Here is a 26,519-nt window from a genome sequence, read left to right as displayed (position 1 = left end):
GTAATATACCAAAGCCATTACATTTAAACAGTATATAAATTATATGTCAATAAGGTGGTTTTTTTGTTTTGTTTTGTTTTTTGGTTTTTTTAAATAAATTCAGCTTTCTAGAGAAACTGGCAACTGGTTTTCTGTGCTCCTTGAATGGCCATGGTTCTGAGAGGCATGGTCATGACGTCAGGCTGGCTTGTTGGGTTGGTTCCAGCAGGGCTGTGAAGACAAGGCCTGTGAGACCCTGACTGCTGGGCACCACTGAGGCCACCTGAGTCCACAACAGGTGCCTAAGGAAGGCACAGGAAAGAAAGAAATGCACAATTCTTGAGGCAGCTACCAGGTGCTGGTGTCACCTTTTGGGACCAGAGATCCTTCTTGTAACAGTGCCATTCGACACAGGGCCAGCATAGAAGCGTCTCATGAGGGATTTCACTGAGCAATATATGTCTCCAGGGCATCAAAAGGGCCCTTGTGAAGAAAGCAATTTAAATCTGCTATCCAATGTGGTAGCTGAACACTTACAATGTGGCTACTCCAAATTGGTATGTGTTGTAAGAGCAACACACACACCATATTTCTTTCTTTCTTTCTTTCTTTTTTCGAGATGGAATTTCGCTCTGTTGCCCAAGCTGGAGTGCAATGGCATGGTCTGGGCTCACTGCAATCTCCACCTCCCAGGTTCAAGTGATTCACCTGCCTCAACCTCCTGATTAGCAGGGATTACAGACATGCACCACCACACCCAGCTAATTTTTGTATTTTTAGTAGAGACAGGGTTTCACCATGTTGGCCAAGCTGGTCTCGAACTCCTGACCTCAGGTGATCTGCCTGCCTTGGCCTCCCAAAGTGCTGGGATTACAGGTGTGAGCCACCACGCCCGGCACACATACCATATTTCAAAGGCTTGCCACAAAGATTGAATGTATAAAATCTCATTAATTATTTTTTATCATAATTTTGGTTTTTTTTCCATATTGATTACATGTTGGAATGATGTGGTTTAAATTACATAGCACTGCCCACCAAAGAGGATATGATGCAGGACTCAGCACATCTGTAGAAGGGATGCCTGCTCTTTCCACATTTTGTTTTTTTAGTTGTTTAAACTAAATCCCAGCCATCCTTTGCTTATGGAAGGCCACTAACTAGCTATCGCCACATAACACCATGCGGCCCAGAACAGCAGGTGGCAGCAGCTAGCTGGGGCTAAAGTACTTCCCAGCCAGTAGTCCCTAATTCCCAGACACCTCCTGGCTCCTCAGCTCTTTTCGCCCCTCTAAAACTGATGCTCCAACTGGATCACAAGAAAGGGAGAGAAAAAGCAAAGGTGAAGACAGAGCGAAGTCTAGGCTTGTATTCCTAAACGTTTTTTCAGACTCTCAGCTGGGGACCTAACTGTCATGCTTCACCAAAGTGACATATTTCAGGAGCCATCACACCCCAGTGGAACAATCAATGTAAGATTCCAATTTGAAAGAACAGCTGAGAACTTTCTTTTCGAAAGTGTAATGCCACACACACATACCCAGGCCCTAACTGAAACTACAAAAAGGATATTAGAGCAGTCACAACACCAGTCACAGCTCCCATAGTAAAAGAGCCACTAAATATACCTAGAAAAATGCCAACTGACTTAAAAAAGGCAGCAGCATCAAAGGCGTGAGTGTTCAGTCCTGCTGGCTGGTAGGCAACAATAGACCTGAAGTTTAAAAACAAGAGACAGTTTTAAAAGACTGCACTGGTTTTACACCATGGTACCTGAAAATATCGACAAACATAGGTATCTACATTTTGTCAAGCATTGGCCAGGGTAAATTCATTTAATTTAATTTGCGGCCAGCATTGCCCAGGGTAAATTCATTTAATTTAATCTGCAGCCACCCTGTTACACTGGTGTCAGCATTCTGATTGCTGCTGGGCACACTAAGCAACATAATTTTATCCACAAAGCTGATAAATCTCATTTAGAAAAACACCCAATTCAATATGTAATACATTTCAGATGAGCCTCTGAATTTAGCCCAAAGCATACAGGAAACCAAGGTGTCTCTTCTCCAGGAGAAACACTGCTACTTACGAGGACAGTACAATGGCAACAGCATCATTTAGGACACTCTCTCCAAAAAGAAGTGCGTAAAGATCCACGTCTGCATGCAATTCATTAAATATTGCCAGCACAGTCACTGAAAAGTGAGCCAAAAGCACAGAAATTAGTTTTGGTTTCTGACCTTAAACCACTGATTACAGATTTATAGAGGCAATTTCTATCTTGGGTGGGACTGGGTGATTCAAGAGATAGCAAGGGAGTCAAAGACAGACTTGTCTATCTGTGGCAGAAATGAAAACGGCAATCTTCCTTATCTGAATGAGCTTTGATATGATGCTTGAGTCTAATGACACCGCACCAAAACACTATGCTTTCCACTGTGATCCCATCACCCTTTGAAAGTATCTGTTACAGAACTTCGAAAAATAATGACAATCAATGTGATTTGACTTCACCAGTGTGTTGACATCTCTTTGATTTCTCTGGCTCAATAGAGCCAAGGTTAAAATAACAAAGTTATTATACAAATGATTAATGAGATTTTGGCCGGGCACGGTGGCTCGCGCTTGTAATTCCAGCACTTTGGGAGGCCAAGGCAGGTGGATCACCTGAGATTACGAGTTTGAGACCAGCCTGACCAACACAGTGAAATCCCGTCTCTACTAAAAATACAAAATTAGCCAGGCATGGTGGCACACGCCTGTAATCCCAGCTACTTGGGAGGCTGAGGCAAAAGAATCACTTGAACCCAGGAGGCGGAGGTTGCAGTGAGCCAAGATCGGGCCATTGCACTTCAGCCTGAGCAACAGGAGTAAAACTCCATCTCAAAAAAAAAAAAAAAAAAAAAAAAAAAAAAAAAAAAAAAAAAAAAAAAGGCCGGGTGCGATGGCTCACGCCTGTAATCCCAGCACTTTGGGAAGCCAAGGTGGGCAGATCACTGAGGTTGCGATTTGAGACCAGCCTGACCAACATGGAGAAACCTCGTCTCTACTAAAAATACAAAATTAGCCGGGTGTGGTGGTGGGCGCCTGTAATCCCAGCTACTCCAGAGGCTGAGGTGGGAGAATCGCTTGAGCCCAGGAGGCAGAGGTTGTGTTGAGCCGAGACTGTGCCATTGCACTCCAGCCTGGGCAACAAGAGTGAAACTCCATCTCAAAAAAAAAAAAAAAAAGATTAATTAGATTTTATAAATTCTATCTTTTTGCCAAGCCTTTGAAATAGGGTGTGTGTGTTGCTTAAAATAATAATGACAGGGGTAGGGGTGTGGGCAATATTGCCCCTGATTGAGAACCACCGCTCTAGATACATGCACAAGAGCTGTGTTCTCTCTCAACACTCATACCCAACTACCCTCTCTCAATGGTTTCTACCATAGGACTGCAAAAACTAAAAACCCACTTTCCCAGCTTCTCTTGCAGAAAGCATCACCTCTTCCTGTCAGGAAGAGGGCGGAGAGGCCAGATACCAACGCAGTCATCTTGCCTCCATGGGGCAACTGATGTGTGACTGAAACCCCAGAACAGTGCAGCAGAAAGACAGTGTAGTATTTTTTGATTGTAGTGGAAGCTGGGACATCAGCCCCAGTACTGGTACCCAAGATAAATATCTATTTGTTTAAGCAGGAATTAGCCAGGTTTTTCTGTTCTTTGCAGCCAAAAGCATTACTAATTGATACAATCAGAAAACCAAGCCAAACAAATGTTCAGTTTAGTGAGTTATTATAAGCCAACCAGTCTTGTAACCACCCCCCGGTTCAAGAAATGGAACTTTGTCAGTCCCCCATATGTCCCATGCCAGTCTGAAGCCTCTTCCTTCACTAAAGGGAACCACTAAACTAAGTTTTATAGTCATCATTTTCTTGCCTTTCCCTATAATTTAATCACACAAATACACATTCCCTGACGCTACCGTTTGGTTTTGCCAATTTTTTAAAAATTTTATTTTTATTTTTATATTTTTTTGAGACAGGGTCTTGCTCTGTTGCCCAGGCTGGAGTACGGTGGTGTGATTATAGTTCACTGTAGCCTGGAACTCCCGGGCTTAAGCAATCCCCGCTACCTCAGCCTCCCAAGTAGATGGGACCACAGATGCATAGCACACCTGGCCTAAAAGCATAATTAATAATAATAACAATAAATGCTTACATAGCATTGATCTAAGTTTCAACTTCTCATTCTCCCTGCTCATTATCTCACAAAACAGGTCAGGAACCCTTCTGTGCCCCTCCTGAGCAAGTCTGTGCCTGACCACAAAGAGGGATGTGGGTACTGACAACGGGAAGATGATGGGATGGGGATGACAGACTGGCTAAGTGGTTTCTGATGGGAGAGATGAAACAAACTGCCCTCCTCCCTACAGCAGGACCCTTGAAATCAGGGTCATAGCTGTTTCCAACTGGACACAGACTGAGAAATCACAATTAACTAACTGAAGATCACTGGGTACAGGCAGTGGGAAAAACAAAAGAAAGGCAGATATATGAAGAAGGGAAAAACTCAAGGACCTAAATGTGTTCATTCAGCTAACTTTTCATGGACACTTCATCCGTGTACTCAAGGGCACTTAGCCCTTGTGAGCACTCAGTACAAAGTGGCAAGCACTGACATGCACAAAACAGACCTAACTCAAAGAGCTGAGGGAACAGAAAATGGAGTCTAGAAAAAGTGACTAGGCAGGTGGCATATTTGAACCAAGTCCCAGAGGATGCACTCTAGCCTGGGCGACAGAGCAAGACTCCATCTCAAAAGAAAAAAAAAAAAAGAAATTGTTAAGATAGTAAATTTTATGTCAGGCATTTTTACCACAAAAAAAATTAATAATAAAAAAGGAAATTGCATGTCCTTCCTGTGAACCATCATGATGTCATTTCCCCAATTTTAACTCATCACCTTTGCACTCCTTAAGTCAATCAGCCTGACTCACAGGTTTCTATTTTTCTTTTCTTTTTCTTTTTAGACAGAGTCTCTGTTGCCTAGGCTGGAGTGCAGTGGCATGTGTTCTCTGGTGGCTTCCTAGGAAGGCACCATGGGGTGGAAATGTGTTTTTTTCCTTTAATTGTGGATCTGTCTAAAACAAAAGCCCACAAAGATGGCACATGGCAGCCATGACACATGACCACAGAGTGGAGAAGGCTCCCTGCCACAGTGCAGCCTACACTATCCCACACACATTGTGTCAACTTTGACCAGAAGACCAAAGACTCATGTCTCAAGCCAAGTACAGTAATCAGGGACAAGGATTCTTATTCCTTGATATCAGTCAATATGACTCTGTATCCTAATACTATAAAGTTTTTTGTTTCATTTTTTAAAGACAGGGTCTTGCTCTGTCACCCAGGCTGGAGTGCAGTAGTGCGATCACAGCTCACTGCAGCCTCAAACTTCTGGGCTTAAGCAATTGTCTTGCCTCAGCCCCCGAGCAGCTGGAACTATAGGCAATCACCACCACGGCCAGCTAATTTTTTAAATTTTTTTGTGGCAATGAAGTTCTATGTTGCCCAGGCTGCCAATATCAGAATTTTTGTTTGATGCAGCAGACACTAGAAGTCAATCTGGTCTTGTGAGGCTTAACTCTGCACTTAAGTTTTTATCTCTTTTATGACCCAAGTTTTCAAACAACAGATTTCTAGGAGGCTGGTAAAATACTTGTAATTTGCAAAAACATTCTACATTTCAGGAAGATTTCTATTTAAAAAGCAGTTAATGTCCTGATGTTTAATAAGTTTAAACTTTCAATTTTCTACAACTTCCATTTCTATAAAACCCTTACTATGCCAATCTTCATAGGCCAAGTGAAAATGGAGTAGCATGGTAATGCCTTCCATTATTTTCTACCATAGCATAGACACATTAAAGGGAAGTAAACAATTACAAAGATAATCCAGAAAAGTAAGCCTCTCTATCCAATTAAATGAAGTAACACTGATAGCTCAGGAAACAATATCAACAATCTTTATGTTAAACTAACTTCCCTTTACTTGTTAGTGGTACTAGTAAGACGTTAGTAATAAAATTATAGATGAGTATACTTAGAAACACATTTTCAGACAGACTAAACACCTTTCTCAGACTTATGAAGATCTATTTCTCCATAGACACACATCTGGAGACAGTCACAGACAGCACAGGATTAAAATAATAAAACTGATTTTCAGAGTTCTCTTTGGAAACATGCTTGGGTTAAGAGATGATCTGTTATTTATTTATTTTTTAAACATAAGGAAAACTGAGAAATCTCTGTCTGAGTCAGATGTGGACACAGACCAGCATAATTTAGAGATGGTACACTCTATACCTTACACGTGTTGTTTCATTTCATCTTCACAATAGCCTTAGGAAATAGGTGCCATCATTTCTACTTTATAGATGAGGAAACTGATGTCAGGGGATAATATGTGTCCAGGCTACCCGATCAGTGATTGGTAGGGCTAGAACTCAACCCAAGGCCTGTGACTCCAAATCCCACCTTTTCACAAACCAGAGTGCCTCGACAGCCAAGTCTTCAATACTAATTTACTCAGGATGTTTGTAATAAAATATGAGTGTAAGAGAGGTCAAGTTTTTTTTTTTTTTTTTTTTTTTTTTGAACATTGAGATTCTTCAGAACCACACAACTGTCTAGAGCTATGCTGTCTGATGTGGTAACCATTAGCCACATGTGGCTATATACATTTAAATTACTTAACATTAAATAAAAGTTAAAATCAGTCCCCCAATTGCATTACCCTACATTTCAAGTGCTCAAAAGCCACATGTGGCTACTGGTTACCACAATGGACTCGCAGATTATAGACCATCTCTATCTTCACAGAAAGATCTATAAGATAGCACTGATGGAGAGGACCCCCAAGAGGCATGGTCAAGTGGGATATCTTAGTATCTTTAAGGTTAACACTGTTCAGAATATTAGAGGGCACTGAAGACATTGAACAGACCTTTCCATCTCTACCGTGAGGACAGGAGCAGCTCATTCTCCAGAACTTCTTTCCCTAAGGTGTACTCTCAATAGCTGACACTAAGGAAGAGAATAGCTGTAACTACTTTATGCAAACTGATCAAATTATAGGTTCCAACTTGGAAAGGATAACTTTTTTGTTTGTTTTTGAGCTGCAAGGGAGGGTGTAATAATTCACTTGTAAGAATTGGTTCAACCAACACTTGAAAAATACAGGGCAAGGGATTGATGAATAAAAACCATGTCACAGCGCACAGTCCTCTAGGAATGCTGCACAAAAGGAGTTTACAAATTAAATTACATTCACTACAGATAATCATGTGTGTTTCTACTAAGAAAAGGTATTATTTAAACCAAATGATATGTTACATAAAAGAAGGCAAAAGGGCAACACTGAGAAAGAAGAAAATCTAAGTGTAAAACTTATGACCAAATTAGTCATTCTAAGATGAAAGGCAAAACATGTTATATAGCCAGGTGTGGTGGTTCATGCCTGTAATCCCAGCACTTTGGGAGGCCGAGGCGGGTGGATCACTTGAGGTTGGGAGTTTGACACCAGCCTGACCAACATGGAGAAACCCTGTCTCTACTAAAATTACAAAAAAATTAGCTGGGCGTGGTGGTGCATGCCTGTAATTCCAGCTACTCGGGAGGCTGAGGCAGGAGAATCGCTTGAACCTGGGAGGCGGAGGTTACAGTGAACCAAGATCATGCCATTGCACTCCACCCTGGTCAACAAGAGCAAAACTCCATCTCAAAAACCAAACCAAAACAAAACAACAACAACAACAAAAAAAAACATGCTATACAGATACAACGGAATATTATTCAGCCTTAAAGGTTAGGAAATTATGACAAATGCTATAACATGGATGAACTTTGAGGACATTATGCTAAGTGAAATAAGCCAGTCACAAAAGGACAAATACTGTATTATTTCACTTGTATGAAATTTCTACAGTAGTCAAGTTCATAGAGACAGAAAGTCAAAGATAGCTGCCAGGGGCTGCAGGGAAGGGGGACTGGGGAGTTGTTGTTTAATGGGTACAGTATTTCAGTTTTGCAAGATGAAAAAGTTCTGGGGATTGGTTTCACAATGACGTGGGTATACTTAACGCTACTGAACTATACACTTAGAAACTGTTAAGATAGGCTGGGCATGGTGGCTCACACCTGTAATCCCAGCACTTTGGGAGGCTGAGGCGGGCGGATCACAAAGTCAGGAGATTGAGACCATCCTGGCTAACACGGCGAAACCCGCCTCTACTAAAAATACAAAAAAATTAGCCAGGTGTGGTGGCGAGCACCTGTAATCCCAGCTACTTGAGAGGCTGAGGCAGGAGAATGGCGTGAACCTGGGAGGTGGAGGCTGCAGTGAGCCAAGATCGCATCACTGCACTCCAGCCTGGGCAACAGAGCAAGACTCCATCTTAAAAAAAAAAAAAAAAAAAGAAAGAAAGAAAGAAATTGTTAAGATAGTAAATTTTATGTCAGGCATTTTTACAACAATGAAAAATTAATAATATAAAAGGAAATTGCATGCCCTTCTTAGAAAAGCCCTCTAACTATAGTCCCACTGCTTGGGAGGCTGAGGCAGGAGGATTGCTTGAGCCCAGGAGGTCAAGGCTTCAGTGAGCTGTGATTGCACCACTGCACTCCAGCTTGGGCAAAAGAGTGAGATCCTGTCTCAAAAAAGGAAAAAGAAAAAGAAAAGCCATCTAAGTCTGTTAGACCCACCTATTGGTCACTTCTTCCACCACCATGCCAGGCAAATAAATACTACATTCTCCCTACATTCTCCCTACTTTAACAAAAGTTAATGATTGCTCTGAACTTTTTAAGATTTAAATAATGGAATACCATAATAATAAAGCCAAATACACAAAGCCAAATACCTGGGTCAGTGGCAGAGATGATTGCTCCAAAAAAGAGACAGTCTGTGTAGTAAAATTTATCAGAGAGCTGTCCCATAATCTTCATGAGCTTCACCACACCATACATGAGATTTCTGTAAGAAGGTAAGGTAAACTATGTCAGGAGAAACAAATAAGTAACTTAGCAAACATGCAAGCAGAATAGTACTAGAATGCTGTTCTTAGAGATTTATGAAAATAACAGGCAGCTGCCATGGTTGGAAACTTATCAGAGACATTGACAAATAGGACTTTGGCATTAAGTAAGAGTTTGTAAGTTAATGTCATCTTGCTGAAATATCTGAACATTTCATTTTTAAAAGTTGTACTCTAACAACTAAAGCAACCACGAAGCACAGTCTTCAATTAGCAACAAAGCTAAAGCATTTGAAACAACTGGGTAATACAGAAGAAAGGAAGAGACAGAACCTGGCATAATGTTTTTGTAGCAATAAGTTGCTACAAAACTCACAAGATTCTAAGATAATGCATTTAAAGTCAGAGAAATCAGTAGACTGGATGAAAACAGAGAGAAAAAAAATGGGTTGGTCACAAAGATCCAAGGGATTGACCTACTACTGCCTTCTCTGCCAAAAATTATTTCAAAGAAAGGAAAAAGAGGCAAATATCTTTAAATATCCTATTAGAACATCCATATACCCATCAAGATATCTGGCCTTTCACTCTTTGCATGGGTCAGGCGGGCCAGCAATAGCCCTCCTTATGCTATGTAGACTGTGACATGGGCTAAGAGGGACTACCAAGTTAAATTTTTCAGCTTGGAGGAAGAACATTTCCTACAAGACAGCTTGCAAATTGGGAATTGGGAGGAGTGAGGAGTGTGAAAAGGTCTAGTACGTGTTACAAGGGTATGTGTGCATGCACGTGCATGTGTGTGCGTGTGTGTGTGTGTGTGTGGTGGCAGCAGCAGTGATAGCAGCAGCTGCAGGGGTTAGAGGAGTAAAAATAACCATGGACTTGACTCATACTCTACAGCCAACGCTCTAATAATGAGATTCTTGATGCCACTACCCACCTTTGTGTCTCAAATGCTTAGAAGGATGGACTAGCTAAGCTAGGAGCAAAAGAACTATTCACAGAATGGAATCCTTTTGAGAAGAAACAGCTATAACTTAATGCTTGCCTATTATGTGCCAGACACTGTTCTAGACACTTAACCAGTTCAATTTCATTTCACAGCAATTGTATGTTACAGATTTGATTTGCCCTTTGTTGCTTATCAAAGGCTTCTTTCATGTACCCTTTAAACATTCCTGGAACAAGACCTTCCTCTCCATTTCCTTCCACCAGTCTGTGACCTACACAATAGACTTCTCCGGCAGCCTTTTCCCCATTTTGCTTCCTATCATCACTAATGCCAGTTACGTAATGTGTCATTCTTCAGTAATGTGTATCTCTTAGAGGATAAGTCCAAGCCCCTCCTTTTTTGATGGCACAAAAGGCCCCTGCTATTATCTCCAGGTTTCTAGCCATTGTTAAAAAATTCATAAAAATCCTAACTTTATTCAGATTTTCTTAGTTTTGAACCTAATGTCCTTTTTATGTTCCAGGATCTTATCCAGGATACCACATGACATTTAGTCATCCAATCCCTTTAGCCTCCTCATGGCTGTGACAGCAGTTTCTTAGACTTTTTTTTTTTTTTTTTTTTTGAGATGGAGTCTCACTCTGTCACCCAGGCTGGAGGGCAGTGGCGCGATCTCAGTTCACTGCAAGCTCCACCTCCCAGGTTCACGCCATTCTCCTGCCTCAGTCTCCTGAGTAGCTGGGACTACAGGCGCCCGCCACCACGCCCAGCTAATTTTTGTGTGTGTGTGTATTTTTAGTAGAGACAGGGTTTCACCGTGTTAGCCAGGATGGTCTTGATCTCCTGACCTTGTGATCCACCTGCCTCAGCCTCCCAAAGTGCTGGGATTACAGGCGTGAGCCACCGCGCCTGGCCAGATTTGCTCATTTTTGATGACCTTGGCAGATTTAAGGAGTACTGGTCAGATATTTTGTAGAATATCCTTCGACTAGGATTTGTCTGATTTTTTTTCTCATGGTTATACTGAGGTAATGTGGTTTTAAGTGAATGACCAGAGAGTTAGAGTATCCTTCTCATCACAAATATCAAGGTACATACTATCAACGTGACTTACCACTGCTGTTGTTGACCTTGATCACCTGGTTGAAGTAGTATTTGTCAGGCTTCTCCACTGTAAAGCTACTCTTTTTTCCTGCTTTCTGTACTGTACTCTTCAGAAAGAAGTCACTATGCACAGCCCACACTCAAAGAGGGAGTGGGAGGGGACTGAGCTCTACCTCCTTGACGGGGATGTATCTACATGAAGTATTTGGAATTCTTCGCACAGGAGATTTGTCTCTTCTCCCCCATTTATTTATCCATCCAATCGCTTATTTATATCCATATGGACTCAGGGATATTTACTTAATGCTCTTGGGGATAATCTAATACAATGTTATTTGTTTTATTGTTCTTCAGCCATTGGCTGGGGGGGCTTTGACCATTACAGGGGCTTTCAGGTTGGCTCTTGTGTCCCTTTGACATCCCCCACATTCTTTTGCCTGTCGGTTTTCTGAGCACTTCCTTACTTTCTGGCATTATAAGATACTCCCTTTTCATCTTGTATATTTCCTGCCCCAGCCCTAGAATTAGCCATTTCTGCAAGGGGCTCTGGCTCTTTTTATCAAAGAATGATAATAGAAACCAAGATCTAGGTGTTGGGTATAATTTTATTTCATGTAAATTGATCTTAATTTAAATAGCCACATGTGGCTAATAGCTACCATACTGAACAGTGTAACTCTCGATCCTGACTCCCATCAAAAATATCAAAATACTGAACTCTGTGGACCCAAATGGACCTCATCCCTATGGAACATGTGCTAATTTGGTTATAATACAAAGGTTCACTTACCCAATAATGAAGCATGAAACAGCAGTCCCCAAGAAGGCATAGGCCAGTATAGACCCGAGATTTCTGAAAAAGTGTCTCTGAATAAAACAAACAAACAAAACCCAGGAATAACATCGTGATTTTCAACAATGAGCTTAAGAAACACATTAAAAGTCTCTAAAAAGTGGAACTCTACTTACTGTTTCCATTACATCAAGTAACAACTGAAGTTACTCCTATATGGTGCTATTTAACCTTAGACATCATGGTTTTAAGTTATCTTCTATACGGCCAGGTAGTGAGCAAGTAAGCAAGGACTTAGTAAATTTCCAGACAAAACTGCTCTGGATGATTACATTAAATTACAGTAAGCGTGTGTATATGTTGTGCACGTGTGTGTGTGAGTAGACCAATCATTTTTATAGATTTAACCCAAACCATTTTACTCAGTGATTCAGCACATCACTTCCAGTTCTGGTGGTACGTCAGAATATCATCACAGATAGAAGTTTAAAACAAATGAAGTGTGAAAGTGCTATGTCATGAGCTTTCTGCTTAATTTGATGTCAGAAAACAGAGTCCTAAATATCTGCTCATGGAACCTGAAGCGTCTCCTTATATTCATCTAGATTAATGTCTGAAGCCTGGGAAAGAGGGACAATAGAGATGGATGTGGAGAAATGAGAAACAGTTCCATTTAAGATGGCCAAGTTTATACAAAAAGAAACACACATCAATATCACATGTAGAAATTATTCAGAAAGAGGTGGCAAAACTACAATCCTTTCAATGCTTCTGCACATTCACTGGTTACCTTAAAAATGCAAACACACACACACACACACACACACACACACACACACACACACACAGATTTACTTGTTTTACCATGTTGTCTTTGAAGGATTTACTTCTTACAAGTCATTAGGCCTGTGGGATATTCCAACGGAGGAAATTCTGCCTGTTCCTGGGATCCTAAGACACAGTTCTGCCTCCTCAAGGCATAAGCCATTCTCATTTGACAATCAGAACTATTTAACACAAACAGACAAAACCTCCCAACACCCTGATCAAACAAGGGCCAGGAACACTTTACCTAAATTTTTTTTAAAGGCAGAAGAACCCCAGCATGTCACCTGAGCAATATCAGAAAAAGACAGGGTGCAGGAAGAAGAACCCAGACAAGATCAGGCAGCCACCACGAAGCATGACCAGACAAAGGGCTGCAGGTGTCCTCTGGTGTGCATCCCAGACACAGGGCCTTCCGAGTGCTTGCCCCTATCTGAGTCAGTGAAGAAGGTGTTAAGGAATGCCTGCTGCCCCTAAGCCACCTGCTCAGGAGAGAATCCTTCAAGGGCTTGCCATGCTGACAGGCACCGAATGAGGGTGCTGCCTGTACATAAGATGGACACATTATGTTTGCCCCTTAAATAACCGCCTTTTTGTTTTTAATCAAATGCATTTATACATCAATGTTTTGAAAAATATATATTTCAAAAAAATCAACAGCTGTGAGTCTGCTTCTCTTTAAAAGCTCCAGAAACGGCTTCAATCAGGGAGGGCCAGGAGTGCACCAAGAACAAGGCACCAGATGAATGACACTTGTGAGGTATCCAAGAACAAATTTCAATCCCAGATGTGCTTTTCCTTGCCACTCAGCTTTCCTTTGGGTAGATATTCCCATGGTAACTCTGAATATAAATTAGATAAATTCATATTCATGACATTAGCCAAAGCAAAAAATTAGGAATGTAAATCTGTAGCCAAAAATACTTTCATAATATATTCTAAAATCACACACACACACACAATTACCCATCTCCCGTTCGTATCTGCTGATGCGAGCTGAAACTTAACTGTATTTCGAAAAGCTATACTACCTATTTGTGTATTATGCCTAGTACTTAAATGTATACTTCATAGTTCACAAAGTGTTTTCACATATATTAGCCCATCCAATTCTCACAATGATCTATCTGGAAGGTATTATTTGGACCATCTTATATGAGAGAACCCAAGGTTCAAAGGCATGATGTAAGCTGCTTCAAGTCACATGTCCACCAAACCAAGGCCCAGACTGGAAAGGTGGTCTCCCGACCCCAAAGCATCGTGCTCTCACTGTGCAAGCTGCCCTGCTACCCAGTTCTTCGATTCCCACTTCTCTTTGGGAAAGAAAGGACAGGAGGTATCCAGTAAAATCCTAGATCTTTCATCCTACCCTTATTTGGTTACAATACAGCCATGATTAGTTCAGAATCTCCCTTACTTTTCCTCCTCAATTATAAAATGACAAGAAGAGACAAAAGGAGATGATGGCATGCCCTGGCAAAGTCTTCAAAAATATAAGCCCAAGACAGGCCAGGATGAGAAGTTTTGCTTTGGTGAAAATATACCTGACATCCCAATTTCTGGCTGTACCATTCTAAGCCCCTCCCATTCCTCACTGGCAAGTTTTAACATGTTATTGTATATGTGTGTGAGAGTGAAGAAGAGAGAGAGACAGAAGGAGAGAGAGAGAAAGACAGAGAGAGAAAGAGAGTGAGTGTGTGTGTGTGTGTGTGTGTGTGTGTGTGTGTGTGTGTATCTGGGTGTGTGTGTGTTTGGTGGGGGAGTCCACCAATAATGGCTTCTATGGGTGAATTATTTCCCTGCCAAAGCCCTCTAAGCAAACCAGGAGTGGTAGCACAAAATCAAAGCTAATTCCAATGAGAACTTTTTTCAAGTCAGAAGGCCCGGGTCTGCATGATAGCTATATGATGCGCATAGGTCAGAGGGTCTGAATGTTATCTGTGTATATACCATCCGTTAAATGGTGAAATATTTATTACACATTTCACTGACAACAGGTTTCATCAGAGATGGTAACCATATTAAGGACCAACTATTTAGGTGCCTATATAGGGGCAATTTAAAAAGGAAAGAGACTAAACTAATAGTTGATAACCTGAAAGACTAGCTGTGATATTATGATGTGTATGTATTGGTTTTCATCTACAGTTCCTGGCTCATAAGCTCCCATAGCTCTTGTTACAGTCTTTTGTTGTAATGTTGGGCACTTTAGGCCTCAGAAGCAGGTAGCAAAAAAAATAGAATCTCTCTGACCTTCTCTTGCCCTCCTTTCATCTGCTCCTTTTCTGTCCCAAGGCAGACCATAGAAACTAAAAATATACTCTAATTTTCTCCTGCCTTTTTGAAGTAGGCCATAAGACCCTCATTTCAGAAGGGATCCTGCCCCATACTGGGGAGGAAGGTATGCCACACAGAAAGGCCAAGAAGAATCTGAACACATAGGCCTTGCTGGGTTTCCCCACTCAGTCTGTCAGCATTAGATCACGCCCCTTTTGTCCAATCACTTTTCTACATGATTGTCAATCATGGCTATGCAATGAAACCTCCATAAAAAGTTCAAGAGGATGGGGTTCCAAGAGCTTCCAAATAGCTGAATACATGGAGGTTCCTGGATGGTGGCGCCCTGGGAGGGCATGGAAGCTCCATGCCCCTTTCTCTACACTTTGCCTTATGCATCTCTTAATTTGTATCCTTTGTAATATCTTTTATAATAAACTGGTAAATATGAGTGTTTCCCTGAGTTCTGTGAGCCACTATAGCAATGTAATGAAAGAGGGGGTCATGGGAACCCCAACTTGAAGCCAGGCAGTCAGAAGTTCCAGACTTGTGACAGGTGTCTGAGATGAGGCGGGGGGCAGTATTGTGGGACTCAGCCTTCCGTGGGGTCTGGCAGTATCTCCAGGTAGATAGTGTCAGAACTGAACTGGAGGACACCCAGCTGGTGTCTGCTGCAGAACTGATTGCCTGTTTGCTGGTAGGGAGAAATCCCTCCCACATTTAATCACAGAAGTCTTCTGTGTTGGTTACCATAGTGTGAGAGCAGAGAATTCGTGGGTTTTTTTTCCCACTCAGGCTAGTATTTCAAAAACAAATTGATTGGGAACTGGCAAAACATGTGAGTTGTTTTTCTTTTGAGAAAATGGTGCTGATAAAGGGAAGGTTCTGCAAAAACTAAAATGTCTTTCAACCATCAGAGTGGCTTTCACAACCCATGATTTGGTTTCATTTTAAAACAACTATGACTGATTATACATTAAGATTAGTTATGTAAAATATCAAATTACTCATCACCCATTTGATCTGAAGAAGAGTTCCCAAATTATCCACTTACGTAAAAAATAACGTAATTTATACCCACAATAACCATCTCCCATCTATTACATGTCAGAAATGACATACAAATTCGGATGACCCTGGCAACCCAGAGTAGTCAGGTAAACGATATGGTCTTTTTTTGTACAGAAAACCTAAATCCAGAGGCAATAAGGTACAAAAGAACAACTCTGGGCCCTGGAGTCAGACAGACTGAGTCACCTTGACTCAGTCCCACACTATCTATGTAACCTCATATACATCATTAATCATTCTGAGCTGAGATTCATCATCAGTAAAACGCAGGACACTCTACATGTGAGCACACAAACACACTGGGCTGGTGTGCAGAAACACACAGCCTCCGCTCCTCAAGCACCTATTATGGAGATGGAACTTATGTTCCATTTCTCTCCCCCTTCCCCTCCTGCCCTGAAGGTTATGCAGTAAGAAGGGGTCACTTGATCTCTGAAAGAGGAAGTGAGTTTGACCCTGACTTGTAATCTTGACCTTGTTGTGCAAGGTGGGGAATTGTTCTTGCTCCTTTAGCCTCCATGCTGTGAGCAAAAGAGGCAGCTTTTGGCAGGCCCAACAATTTCTAGGATCTCTCCATTTCAGCCTCCTTAAGTGTAACTGTGACCAACCTGACTAAAGGGTACCCGTCCTCAATTCATGAGGTAGGGTGTAAGAAGCCCCATTACTAAAGGTTAAGTGACATACTCCAACATGCATCTACCAGGGACTTTGGATCATAAATTAATCATTTAATCACAAGTTAACTCTTTGTGTCTGTTTATCAATGAGTCGGAACGCTGGGGCAGAAGCAGTGTGAACTAATCTTCAATCACCATCACCTTCTTACAGAGTTTCTCTGAAGATTAGAAAGAATGGATGTAAAAGCAGAAATAAAGAATATCTGTTCTTAATGCCTACCAAATGTTCTGTAAACTATATTTATGTTGGTTGGAAATTGTTTAAAAACCATCTGAAAAGTGCAGAGTGACTTTGATAGAAAACCCAGCCTGATGGGCCGGCATCCTCTCATAAAATGAATTGGGAAGTATTCCCTTTTCTATTTTGTGAAAGAATTTGTATAAGATTGGTATTATTTATTCCATAAATGCTTGATATAATTCACCAGTAAAGCCATATGGGTGTCTGGAAAGGTTTTTCATTATGAACTCAATTTCTTTAATATAGGTCTGTTCAAGCTTTCCATCTCTTCTCAGGTTGATAATTTACGTCTTTCAAGGAATTTGTCCATTTCACCTGGGTTGCCAGATTTATTTATTTTTCTTTTTTTGAGTTGTTTTTCATGGCAAGATCTCATCAGGATGTTGTCAAACTTATTGGCACAAAAATTGTTCATAGTATTCCCTTATCCTTTTGATATCTGCAGAGTCTGTAGTAAAGTCCCTTCCTTTATTCCTAATACAGGTAATTTGTTTCTTTCCTCCTTTTTTCTCAACTGATCTAGCTAGAGTTTATCAGTTTCAGGGGCATTTTGTAGATCCTAAGGATGTTGCTGAGTTTTATTGTCAGGCAAAATCTCTCTTCTCTAGACTCACTGAAAAGGTTTCCTTTAGTCCTCATTCAGAAAGAGAGCTAAACAAGTTCCACAGTTGTTACCTGCCTTTGGGGAGGCTTAATTTTCAGACAATATTACCACAATGGGAGAGGGAGGGAGCCACCCATAAATATTTGCAAAGATATTTGGCATTTGTATTGATTGATTGATTGATTGATTGATTTTTTAGAGACCGGGTCTTGCTCTGTGGCCCAGACTGGAGTACAGAGATACAATCAAGGCTCACTGCAGCCTCAAACTCCTAGGCTCAAGCTCCCCACCTCAGACTCCTCCAAGAGTAACTAGGACCACAGGCATGTACCACCATGCCCAGCTAATTTTTTTACGTTTTGTAGAGGCATGGTCTTGCTATGTTGCCTAGGCTGGTATTTTGTATTTTAAATAACTAGAAGCTCTGACCTAACCTTGCTGTCTAGCACGATGGCCCTCAGTAATAAGGATACTTAGTTTCTTTAAAACTTTTTATTTTGGAATAATTATAGATTCACATAAGTTGCAAAGATTAAGTATAGAGAGGTCTCATGTGCCCTTTGCCCAGTTTCCCCCAGTGGTTACATCTTACATAACTATGATACAATATCAAAACCAAGAAACTGGCATTATATGTATTATGTGTGTACACAGTTCCCTGTCATTTAATCAAATGTGTAGATTTGCATGACTACCACCACAATCAAAATACACAACTGTTCCATCACCCTGAAGATGTCCCTCATGCTACCCTTTTATAAGCACCCCCATCCCAATGCCCTCACCATCCCTATTCACTGGCAACCACTAATTTGTTTTCCAACCCTTTAATTTTGTCATTTCTACAATGCTATATAAATGAAATCATAGAGTATATAACCTTTACAGATTGGATTTTTTTTTCACTCGGCATAATGCCTTTGAGATCCATAAAGGTCATTGGGTGTATCAATAGGTTGTTCTGTTTTATTGTTGAGTAGTAGTCTACGATATGGATATACCATAGTTTGTTTAACCATTCACCTATTATAGAACATTTTGGTTGTTTCCAGTGTTCGTCTATTACAAGTTGGTATGAACAATCATGTATAGGTTTTTATGTGAACACAGGTGTTCATTTCTCTGAGATAAATCCCTACGAGTGAAATTGTGGGTCATATGGCAATTTCAACTTTAGTTTTATTAGAAACTGCCAACTTGTTTTCCAGAGTGGCTGTACCATTTTACATTACCACTGACAATGTATGGGAGTTCCAGATTTTAAAACAGAAATGAATCATTGATGAGAAGTCAACTATAGTCTCTGAGTGGGTGAAGAACAAAGTAATAAGCAATCTGGGAGAAGAAAAATAACTAGAAAATTATGCAGGTAAATTAACACAGAGATTCACATGATTTCAGAAATACTGGCAAAAACCTCTTACCTTCTTTAAGCTGTATCCAGCATGAAAAATAATTGGAGGCAGAAGAATGTTGAAAAATACTTCTGGATCGAATGTTACCTGAAAGTTTAAAAAGAAAAAAAAGCCAATTTTTTATTTAACTCCAGTTCATGCTATAATATCTGCTTAATATTTGAAGCCATTGACTAAAGTTTGAATATTTAGAGCAAACAACATAAATGTGAAAAATCATGGACTTATCCCAGAGGAGAAGCTATGACTTTCCATGGACTGGCATGCTCTTCTCCCAATAACACTTTTGCTCTTATGATCTTGCTTGTGCTGTTTTAAAACACAGTAAGACACAACAGTTTTATGCAATTTTGAGAACTCACAGAAAGCTTCTGGCTAGTGTTTTTCATAAAAACATCTTGGCCAGGCGTGGTGGCTCATGCCTATAATCCCAGCACTTTGGGAGGCCGAGGCGGGCAGATCACAAGGTCAGGAGTTCGAGACCAACCTGGCTAATACAGTGAAACTCCATTTCTACTAAAAATACAAAACTTAGCTAGGCATGGTGGCAGATGCCTGTAATCTCAGCTACTTGGGAGGCTGAGGCAGAAGAATCGCTTGAACCTGGGAGGCGGAGGTTGCAGTGAGCTGAGATCGCGCCACTGCACTCCAGCCTGAGCAACAGAGCGAGACTCCATCTCAAAAAACAAACAAAACAAAACAAAACAAAATCTTGATTTTCATCACACCTTTATAAAGGCTCAACTGCAATAAAAGATGCCATCGTGATTCTTTATTAACTTCCTGGATCCTCTCACAGAATCCTTTATAGACAAAATTGTGCTGAATTTAAGTCTCTTTTGAGTGACCAGCCTTCTGTGACACTTGATGTAGCCTAAATCAAAGTCACCAGCAATGGCTTCCTGAACATCAGCATAAATTGGGCAACTTTAAAGGAACTGAAATTTCTTATAGGTTTGATACAGGGAAATTAATCAAATTACTCTGAAACTTTTAGAGAGCAAAGTTTTATCATATCCAGAAAAAAATTCAGCATGCTATAAACATGCTAACCTTTTTAAAGAATTTGTTCATGCTGGTCAATTACTTGGCTTGTGTTTCAATTAATTATTTTTAAACCTTCATTCTAGTTATTAAACATTAACTTTTTGTTTAGAAACTGGAGGTGTTAATCAGCCTACTAAAAGTAGATTCTTTCAAATGATGCTCTATTCTCTCTTCTTGTTAAAGAAGAGCGTTCTGCAAAGCAGGGAATGTCAGAATGAGAAGGAGCCTTGGACAGTACCTACCCAGTATGAGGACACTGGGCCCAAAGGCAGTGAAACTTGCTGGATGCCACCAAACCCAATAATGTACAAACTAGCACAAGGGTTTTCTGACACTCAGTTCAATCCTCTCCTTATCAATCAAGCTGTCTCTTCAGCTGTCTCAGTCAATCAACATGTCTCTTTTCCCTCAACTAGCAACAATCATCCTGGCCTTGTTTGTTCTCCCACCTTTGCTTTGGGCAGCAAAGTTTTAAACAGAGGGGATTTAAATAAACAGGTTTCTAAAGATAAGACAGCAAAAGTCAGCTTCCTCTTCTATTATGAACTGAAAGATGGAAATGTGTTGGTATCATTTACCTTTTCCCCCATCTTATCCAATATGAAGGGCTCAAGCTGCCATTTCCAAACAGCCATTAAGTGTGGTATTTACATTGGGTTTCTTTCTCAGTTGCACTGAATTTCAGAATGTTTATGAAAACCCCATGCTTTCTTATGAAGAGTTGAGAGCAAAGAGTACTGCCATTAGGGACACAGAAAAGATGGTCATGTTTAATGCTCCAGGTAGAGAATAATTTTCCTTAAGGATTAGAGTAGATTCCAAAAACAACAAGAATTTAATTTCTGGAGCACATGCTACACTCTGCCTTTCACTGTCAGCCTTCACATACCTTAGCCTTGTGCTGTATTAAAAGGGGCTCCCCACAACCTGGGTCTCCCAAGACTGCTATACAGAAGGCTTCCTTCTGATGAAGCCTGGTCTATAAGATAATGCAGTATACATCAATTAATACAGATTTCTTGCTTATCCTGGAAATTACCCGTGCAAGGAGATGCATAATGCTTTTTCATGTGGACTATGTTGCTACTCCAACATTAAATGAAATGCTTGGACTCTAATTCTAAGACAACAAGATCTTCTTCTTCCCCTGAAGATTCATTAAGCCTTTGGCATCAATCACCAATAAGAGTAAGCACTCAAATATTTATAGGATATAGCAAAAGAACCGTGAGTAACTAAGAATTACCCTTGTGAATACTGAATAAATTAAGCTAAAGGTGAAATCAATCTTATTTTAAGAAAATAGCAATATTATCCCTAAACCACAGGAAGGATAAGAGACATAGCAAAGAGGAGATGGTGGCTGGATAAATGACCTGAGTGGGGACGTACAAATCCATTGCACAATCAGTGACCCATTTCAGCTACAGATGCTAACAAACCCACGAAGGTCACTAGCTGAAAGGCTCAAGTTAAAGATCTGGTTCTTCCTTCTCCTCATCATGGACCAAAAAGCTTCCTAACAAAACAGAGAGCCAGGAATGTTACCAGTAATCCAGGAGTTTGGAAGGATTTCTCTCCACAAGGTCAAGACAAGTCAGGGAATCAACAACCATGTCAGGACAATGATGACTGAGTGTCCCCAGCTCACCTTCCGTAGCATATCATTCTGCTCTACGCTGTTGATCTTGCCAGGGCTGATTTCTCCTTTCAGAGTGTATTCGAAGAACTTTCCGCTGACATTCACTAATAAGGTACTGAAGGCCCTGTCTTCCTGAGTGCAGCTGAGTGATTTGTCACGGCCACTGGTAGCAGGGGTACCATACCTCAGGATCACCCCAACAATGAGCCCTGAAAGAGTGGGAAAAAAACTCATCAGGCCTGAGGAAGGATAGAGAAAGTGTGGAAATAATGGCATGGTTGATTTTCAACAACTAAGAAATGCAGCAGTAATCTTAGAAGCTGGACATGGGGTATGTATCTTAGGAGAAACTAACTGCATGGGCCTTCAGGATTGAAAGGGTTAAGCATCCATCTATTCTGGTCTGATTTAAGTTGCTCAGCCACCAGGAGGACAAGGTGGGACAGTACCTTCGGTGGTATTATGACACTGTGAGCACTTTTTGTTTTTTGAGTGGAGTCTCACTCTCTCACCCAGGCTGGAGTGCAGTGGCACGATCTCGGCTCATTGCAACCTCCACTTCCCAGGTTCAAGCAATTCTCCTGCCTCAGCCTCCCAAGTAGCTGGGACTACAGACACCCGCCACTACACCCAGCTTTTTTTTTTTTTTTTTTTTTTTTTTTTTTTTTTTTTTGTATTTTTAGCAGAGATGAGGTTTCACTATGTTGGCCAGGCTGGTCTCGAACTGCTAACCTCAAGTGATCTGCTGGCTTCAGCTTCCCAAAGTGCTGGGATTACAGGTGTGAGCCACCACACCCGGCCAGCCCTGTGACCACTTTAAACACCTGAGCATGCCTCATTTCTCAGGCTTCTAGTGGAGGAAGATGGGATGACAAGCAGCAAAGATTTTTCTGGCCAGGACAGCACAAAGCAGAACTGCTGAGCTCTTTCATTTCACCCAGCAGCATCCCTCAAGCCAGTCCTGCTGCCATGTGCCAGCAAGGACCAGGCCACTGGAATTTCTAGTTGCTATGAATGAAACTTGGTTTGCCACGCATCAGAAGAAAGGCGGGGGGGGCGGGGGGGGCGGGAATTCTTTTGCTTAGGTCATTTGAAGCACTGGGTATCATGGAGAAGGTAATTACACCCCTTGGGAAGTGAAACACTGCAGTGTACATTTGAGCAGTCAGGATTCAGGGGCTGGAGAGCTGGCTTCTTGGGGCTGTAGCTATGAGATGGCTAAGATCATCAGCTACAAGTATGTAAGTCTCATACCCTTCTTAGTAGGGCTTTCCCATTAGGGAAAAATAAAAACAGCAAGATCACATATAAGCATTCAATTCTGTGAATAAGGAAGGAGTGTGGCTCCCTGGACCTGAACATGAGTCAGATGTGCCCAAGGAAAAGTGAGTGAAAGATTAAAAAAAACAAAAAACAAAAAACAACAACAACAAAAAAAAACAGCCATAAATGACTATCAGACACTTTCTATAATTCTCTTAGGAGGAAAATTTCAGACTTCTTTCTAAATTCAGTTCTTTGCTGGAAATATTAAAAGACAGAATGGTATATTTGCTTCCTCATCTCATTTTGCCATTAATGGAGAAAGTTGCATGAGAAAAAGAAAGAATGATGTTTATTGTCTTCCCTGTGTAATGTTCTATAATGTCTCTTATCACCGAGATATGTAAGAACTCACAAGACATTGTTGAATAACAATTAAAATATAAAATCTAGAAAAACATAGTTCTTTAAACCAAAATCTGCATCTGTGTTGCATTATCATTATTATAGACCCATATTAACAGATAATTGCAGTTTGTTGACTTGTAATAAAATAACTTGATTTTTTTACAACTTAAAAATGAGTTTCTTAGTAATCTCATTCTGACCAGACATGAAACAATTTGAAAACCTTTAAAGGCATATAAGACAAACCAGACCTTTTATTTTATTTTATTTTATTTATTTTTGAGAGAGTCTCACTTCGTCATCCAGGCTGGAGTGCTGTGGTGCAATCTCGGCTTGCTACAACCTCCGCCTCCCAGGTTCAAGCAATTCTCCTGCCTCAGCCTCCCCAGTAGCTGGGACTATAGGCGCCCGCCACCACATCCTGCTAATTTTTGTATTTTTAGTAGAGATGGGGTTTTGCCATGTTGGCTAGGGTGGTCTCGAATTATTGACCTCTGGTGATCCACCTGCCTCGGCCTCCCAAAGTGCTGGGATTACAGGCGTGAGTCACCATGCCTGGCCCCAGACCTTTTAAAAAAACATATTTTAAAAAACATATTTATCATTACCAAAAAGATGTCTGTAGGGAAAAGTAAAGAAAATTCCATAACTCAGATAGTGCTAGCTGTCTGGTAAATGGGCCAAAAGCAGGCATTTAAGGTCTTCAGAGCTAATCTTTTGTTCAGGTCTTATTGTTGGAATTTACATTCATTTCTTCCTGTGGGATGACAAACCAGATGACACTAGAGATGGGCGGCTGGCATTTACTCAGCCCTGCTCTGCTCGGCCTTGGCAACGGACTTCCTAGCTGGCAGTCTCTTTGCCATCTTGTGGTTTAGGGTTTTCTGGGTGTCTGTGCTGGTAACTGAAGTTGGGGGGGGTGCCTACACTGACATGACTGCTGGCCTTGGGTCTTCATTACTGTTCTAAGTGAGGAGGGGCCCTGGAGACCCGGGGTCTGTAACCCCAATACAGTAATCTGTCTCACTGACCTATCTCTTCTCCTTCACCCTGGTCGTCAGCACCCTCCATCACTTGTCTCTACAAGTCAGCACTCATAGGGTCTCTCCAAGGGAGGAGGCATCTTCCGTGTGCTGTAAGGCCTGACGTTGAAGGGCACTCTCCAATCCTTCTTTTCCCCACTCTCATTGTTCTGGTAATTGTGCTGGTGACCGTGTGGAAGACCCCCATGATGCAGATAACATCTATAATGGCTTCAGTCTACTGTATCTATACTGCCTGGCACTGGAACTCCACCAGGGCCTGCAATCTTTGCTGCCTGTGTACCCTTTTCTCCTTCAACATTGAACTCCACAGCTTCTCTATCCCCTGTACTGCCAGGGTGCTTCCTGGGGGTTATTCTTCATTATGACAATCTGGCATACAAATACATCTCACCCAGTGTCATTCCTGTGGGTGAAACTATATATGTTTCTTACACTGAACCATCTTACTGTTCCCAAACTTTCACTGGGATAACCTTCTTGTCCTGTTCGCAGGCTGCCACTCCCTCTGCCTCTGCCCATGGTGTCATGCCAAGTGTCTCAGCCTCACTGCTCATGTTTGCGGACACAGTGATGGTGACTGGGACCAGCTGTGGCAGCAGTGGCTCCTTTGCAGGTGTCATGGTAATGAGACTGGTGGCAGTGGAGCCGTTCAGGGCTCTGTGGGGGGCCCTCCCTCCACTCTAGATGAACTCTGTGATGCTTTTTAGTCTTATTTCACCCCCTGGTTAGACAGTTATTTTCTGATGAAGTTTTACATGGCAAAGATGACTCTAGAGCCCTTCAACACATCATAATACAGGATGATCTGCAGCATCTGGAGGCAGCTACCTAAAACATGATTGAACTTAAATGTCATCAGGAAGCCAAAATAAGTCATTTACAGACTATCTTTCTCCTAAAAATCAGAGCCTGCTTCATGTAACTCATTGATTCTTGACTTTTCTAACCTGATTATTAGCAGAGCTAATGGAAAGACTGAAGCATACTAGCAAAGGTCCTCACGAATACTACTCTTAACAAAAGAGGGGATTTATATTTGTAGACAAATTCCTCAATTACAGGAAACACTCTTCAACTCTCTTCCAGTAATCATCACCATCATATTTACAATCATCATCAGATGACGAATATTGTTTTTTAAAGTTGTAAAACCTTTCTTCTCTACCCTGGCCCAATGCGCCCATATTAAAGATGGGAGACAGTGAAGGTGGTGATGCTGCCCCCTTGTGGTTAAAATATGGCAACACAAAACAACACAGCAGAGATGTAAGGTTAATACCATCCTGACAGTTTTGACCAAAAATATACCAAGCCACAGGGTATACCACTAACTCAAGGTAGAGTTTGGGTACCTCCCCAGACATTTTAGATTCATATTTATTACCACTATATTCCATGGCATGATATTAAGTTCATATTTGGCGTTTTCCAGTTGAAGAAAGAATAGGATATTAGAACTGCAGGAAGGTAATTAGATGAGAAAATGATAAAGACTTGGAGAAAACATGAACAGCATACTTTCATCTGCTGGATCTCAGAGACATCCTGACAGGGAACTGTGAAGTGGTCATAGCTACAAGGAATTAAAACATGCATTAGATTTTTTTTTGAAAGCTCCAGAAAGTTCAGTATTCATAAAAAATGATGGAGAGCAACAGAGGCACTAATGATTTGACCAGATTAACAGCCTAGTGTTCTAGATCACAAAGAGAAATAACCTACTGTGGGTTTGGCCAGGGAAAACAGCACATAAAATGTTAGCTGATAAAGAGACAATCACTGATTTCATAGGTACATTACTAATGAAAGAATTGTTTTGAACTTTTACAGAAAGCAAATATGGATGAAATTCCTTTGACATTTGATGTGGCTTAAAACAAGATGGTAAACTCCAAAGGGGCAAAAATTCGAGACTGTTTCAACTTGTGGGTATGAAAACAACTCACTTCACAACTGTACTAGCATATATGTAGTTTATGGATGTGCTTATCCAAAACTTGGTAGTATGATGAAGGAATATAATCATGACAGCAATGTGTGGTTTAAAAATCCCAAGGGTTCATTAAAGAAACCAGCTCCCACTGGTCTGATGCCAGTTTTCCTTTTGTGGCTGAGGCTGTTGGGAGGACAGCTGAACAAGTGGACGTGGTG

At 41.1% G+C, this 26,519-nt stretch overlaps 1 protein-coding gene across 4 annotated transcripts in view; it reads right to left on the bottom strand.

The window, feature by feature from the left end:
• The window catches only part of SLC9A7 (solute carrier family 9 member A7), a 145,671-nt gene that overhangs the window by 48,213 nt on the left and 70,939 nt on the right, over nt 1-26,519 (bottom strand). For all 4 annotated transcript variants that reach the window (XM_010376465.2, XM_030934454.1, XM_030934453.1 and 1 more), the window contains exons 2-7: nt 21,661-21,860; nt 18,972-19,049; nt 11,850-11,926; nt 8,890-9,002; nt 2,072-2,177; nt 1,552-1,693 (exon numbers count right to left, since the gene is read on the bottom strand). In XM_010376465.2, the coding sequence (XP_010374767.2) occupies nt 1,552-1,693; nt 2,072-2,177; nt 8,890-9,002; nt 11,850-11,926; nt 18,972-19,049; nt 21,661-21,860 (716 nt within the window). The remainder of the gene's footprint in view (nt 1-1,551; nt 1,694-2,071; nt 2,178-8,889; nt 9,003-11,849; nt 11,927-18,971; nt 19,050-21,660; nt 21,861-26,519) is intronic.

This window comes from Rhinopithecus roxellana, chromosome 7, assembly GCF_007565055.1.
Source record: "Rhinopithecus roxellana isolate Shanxi Qingling chromosome 7, ASM756505v1, whole genome shotgun sequence".
NCBI classification, from domain to species: domain Eukaryota; kingdom Metazoa; phylum Chordata; class Mammalia; order Primates; family Cercopithecidae; genus Rhinopithecus; species Rhinopithecus roxellana.
The sequence above is the reverse complement of the archived record's forward strand: the minus strand, read 5'-3'. Positions and strand labels throughout refer to the sequence as shown.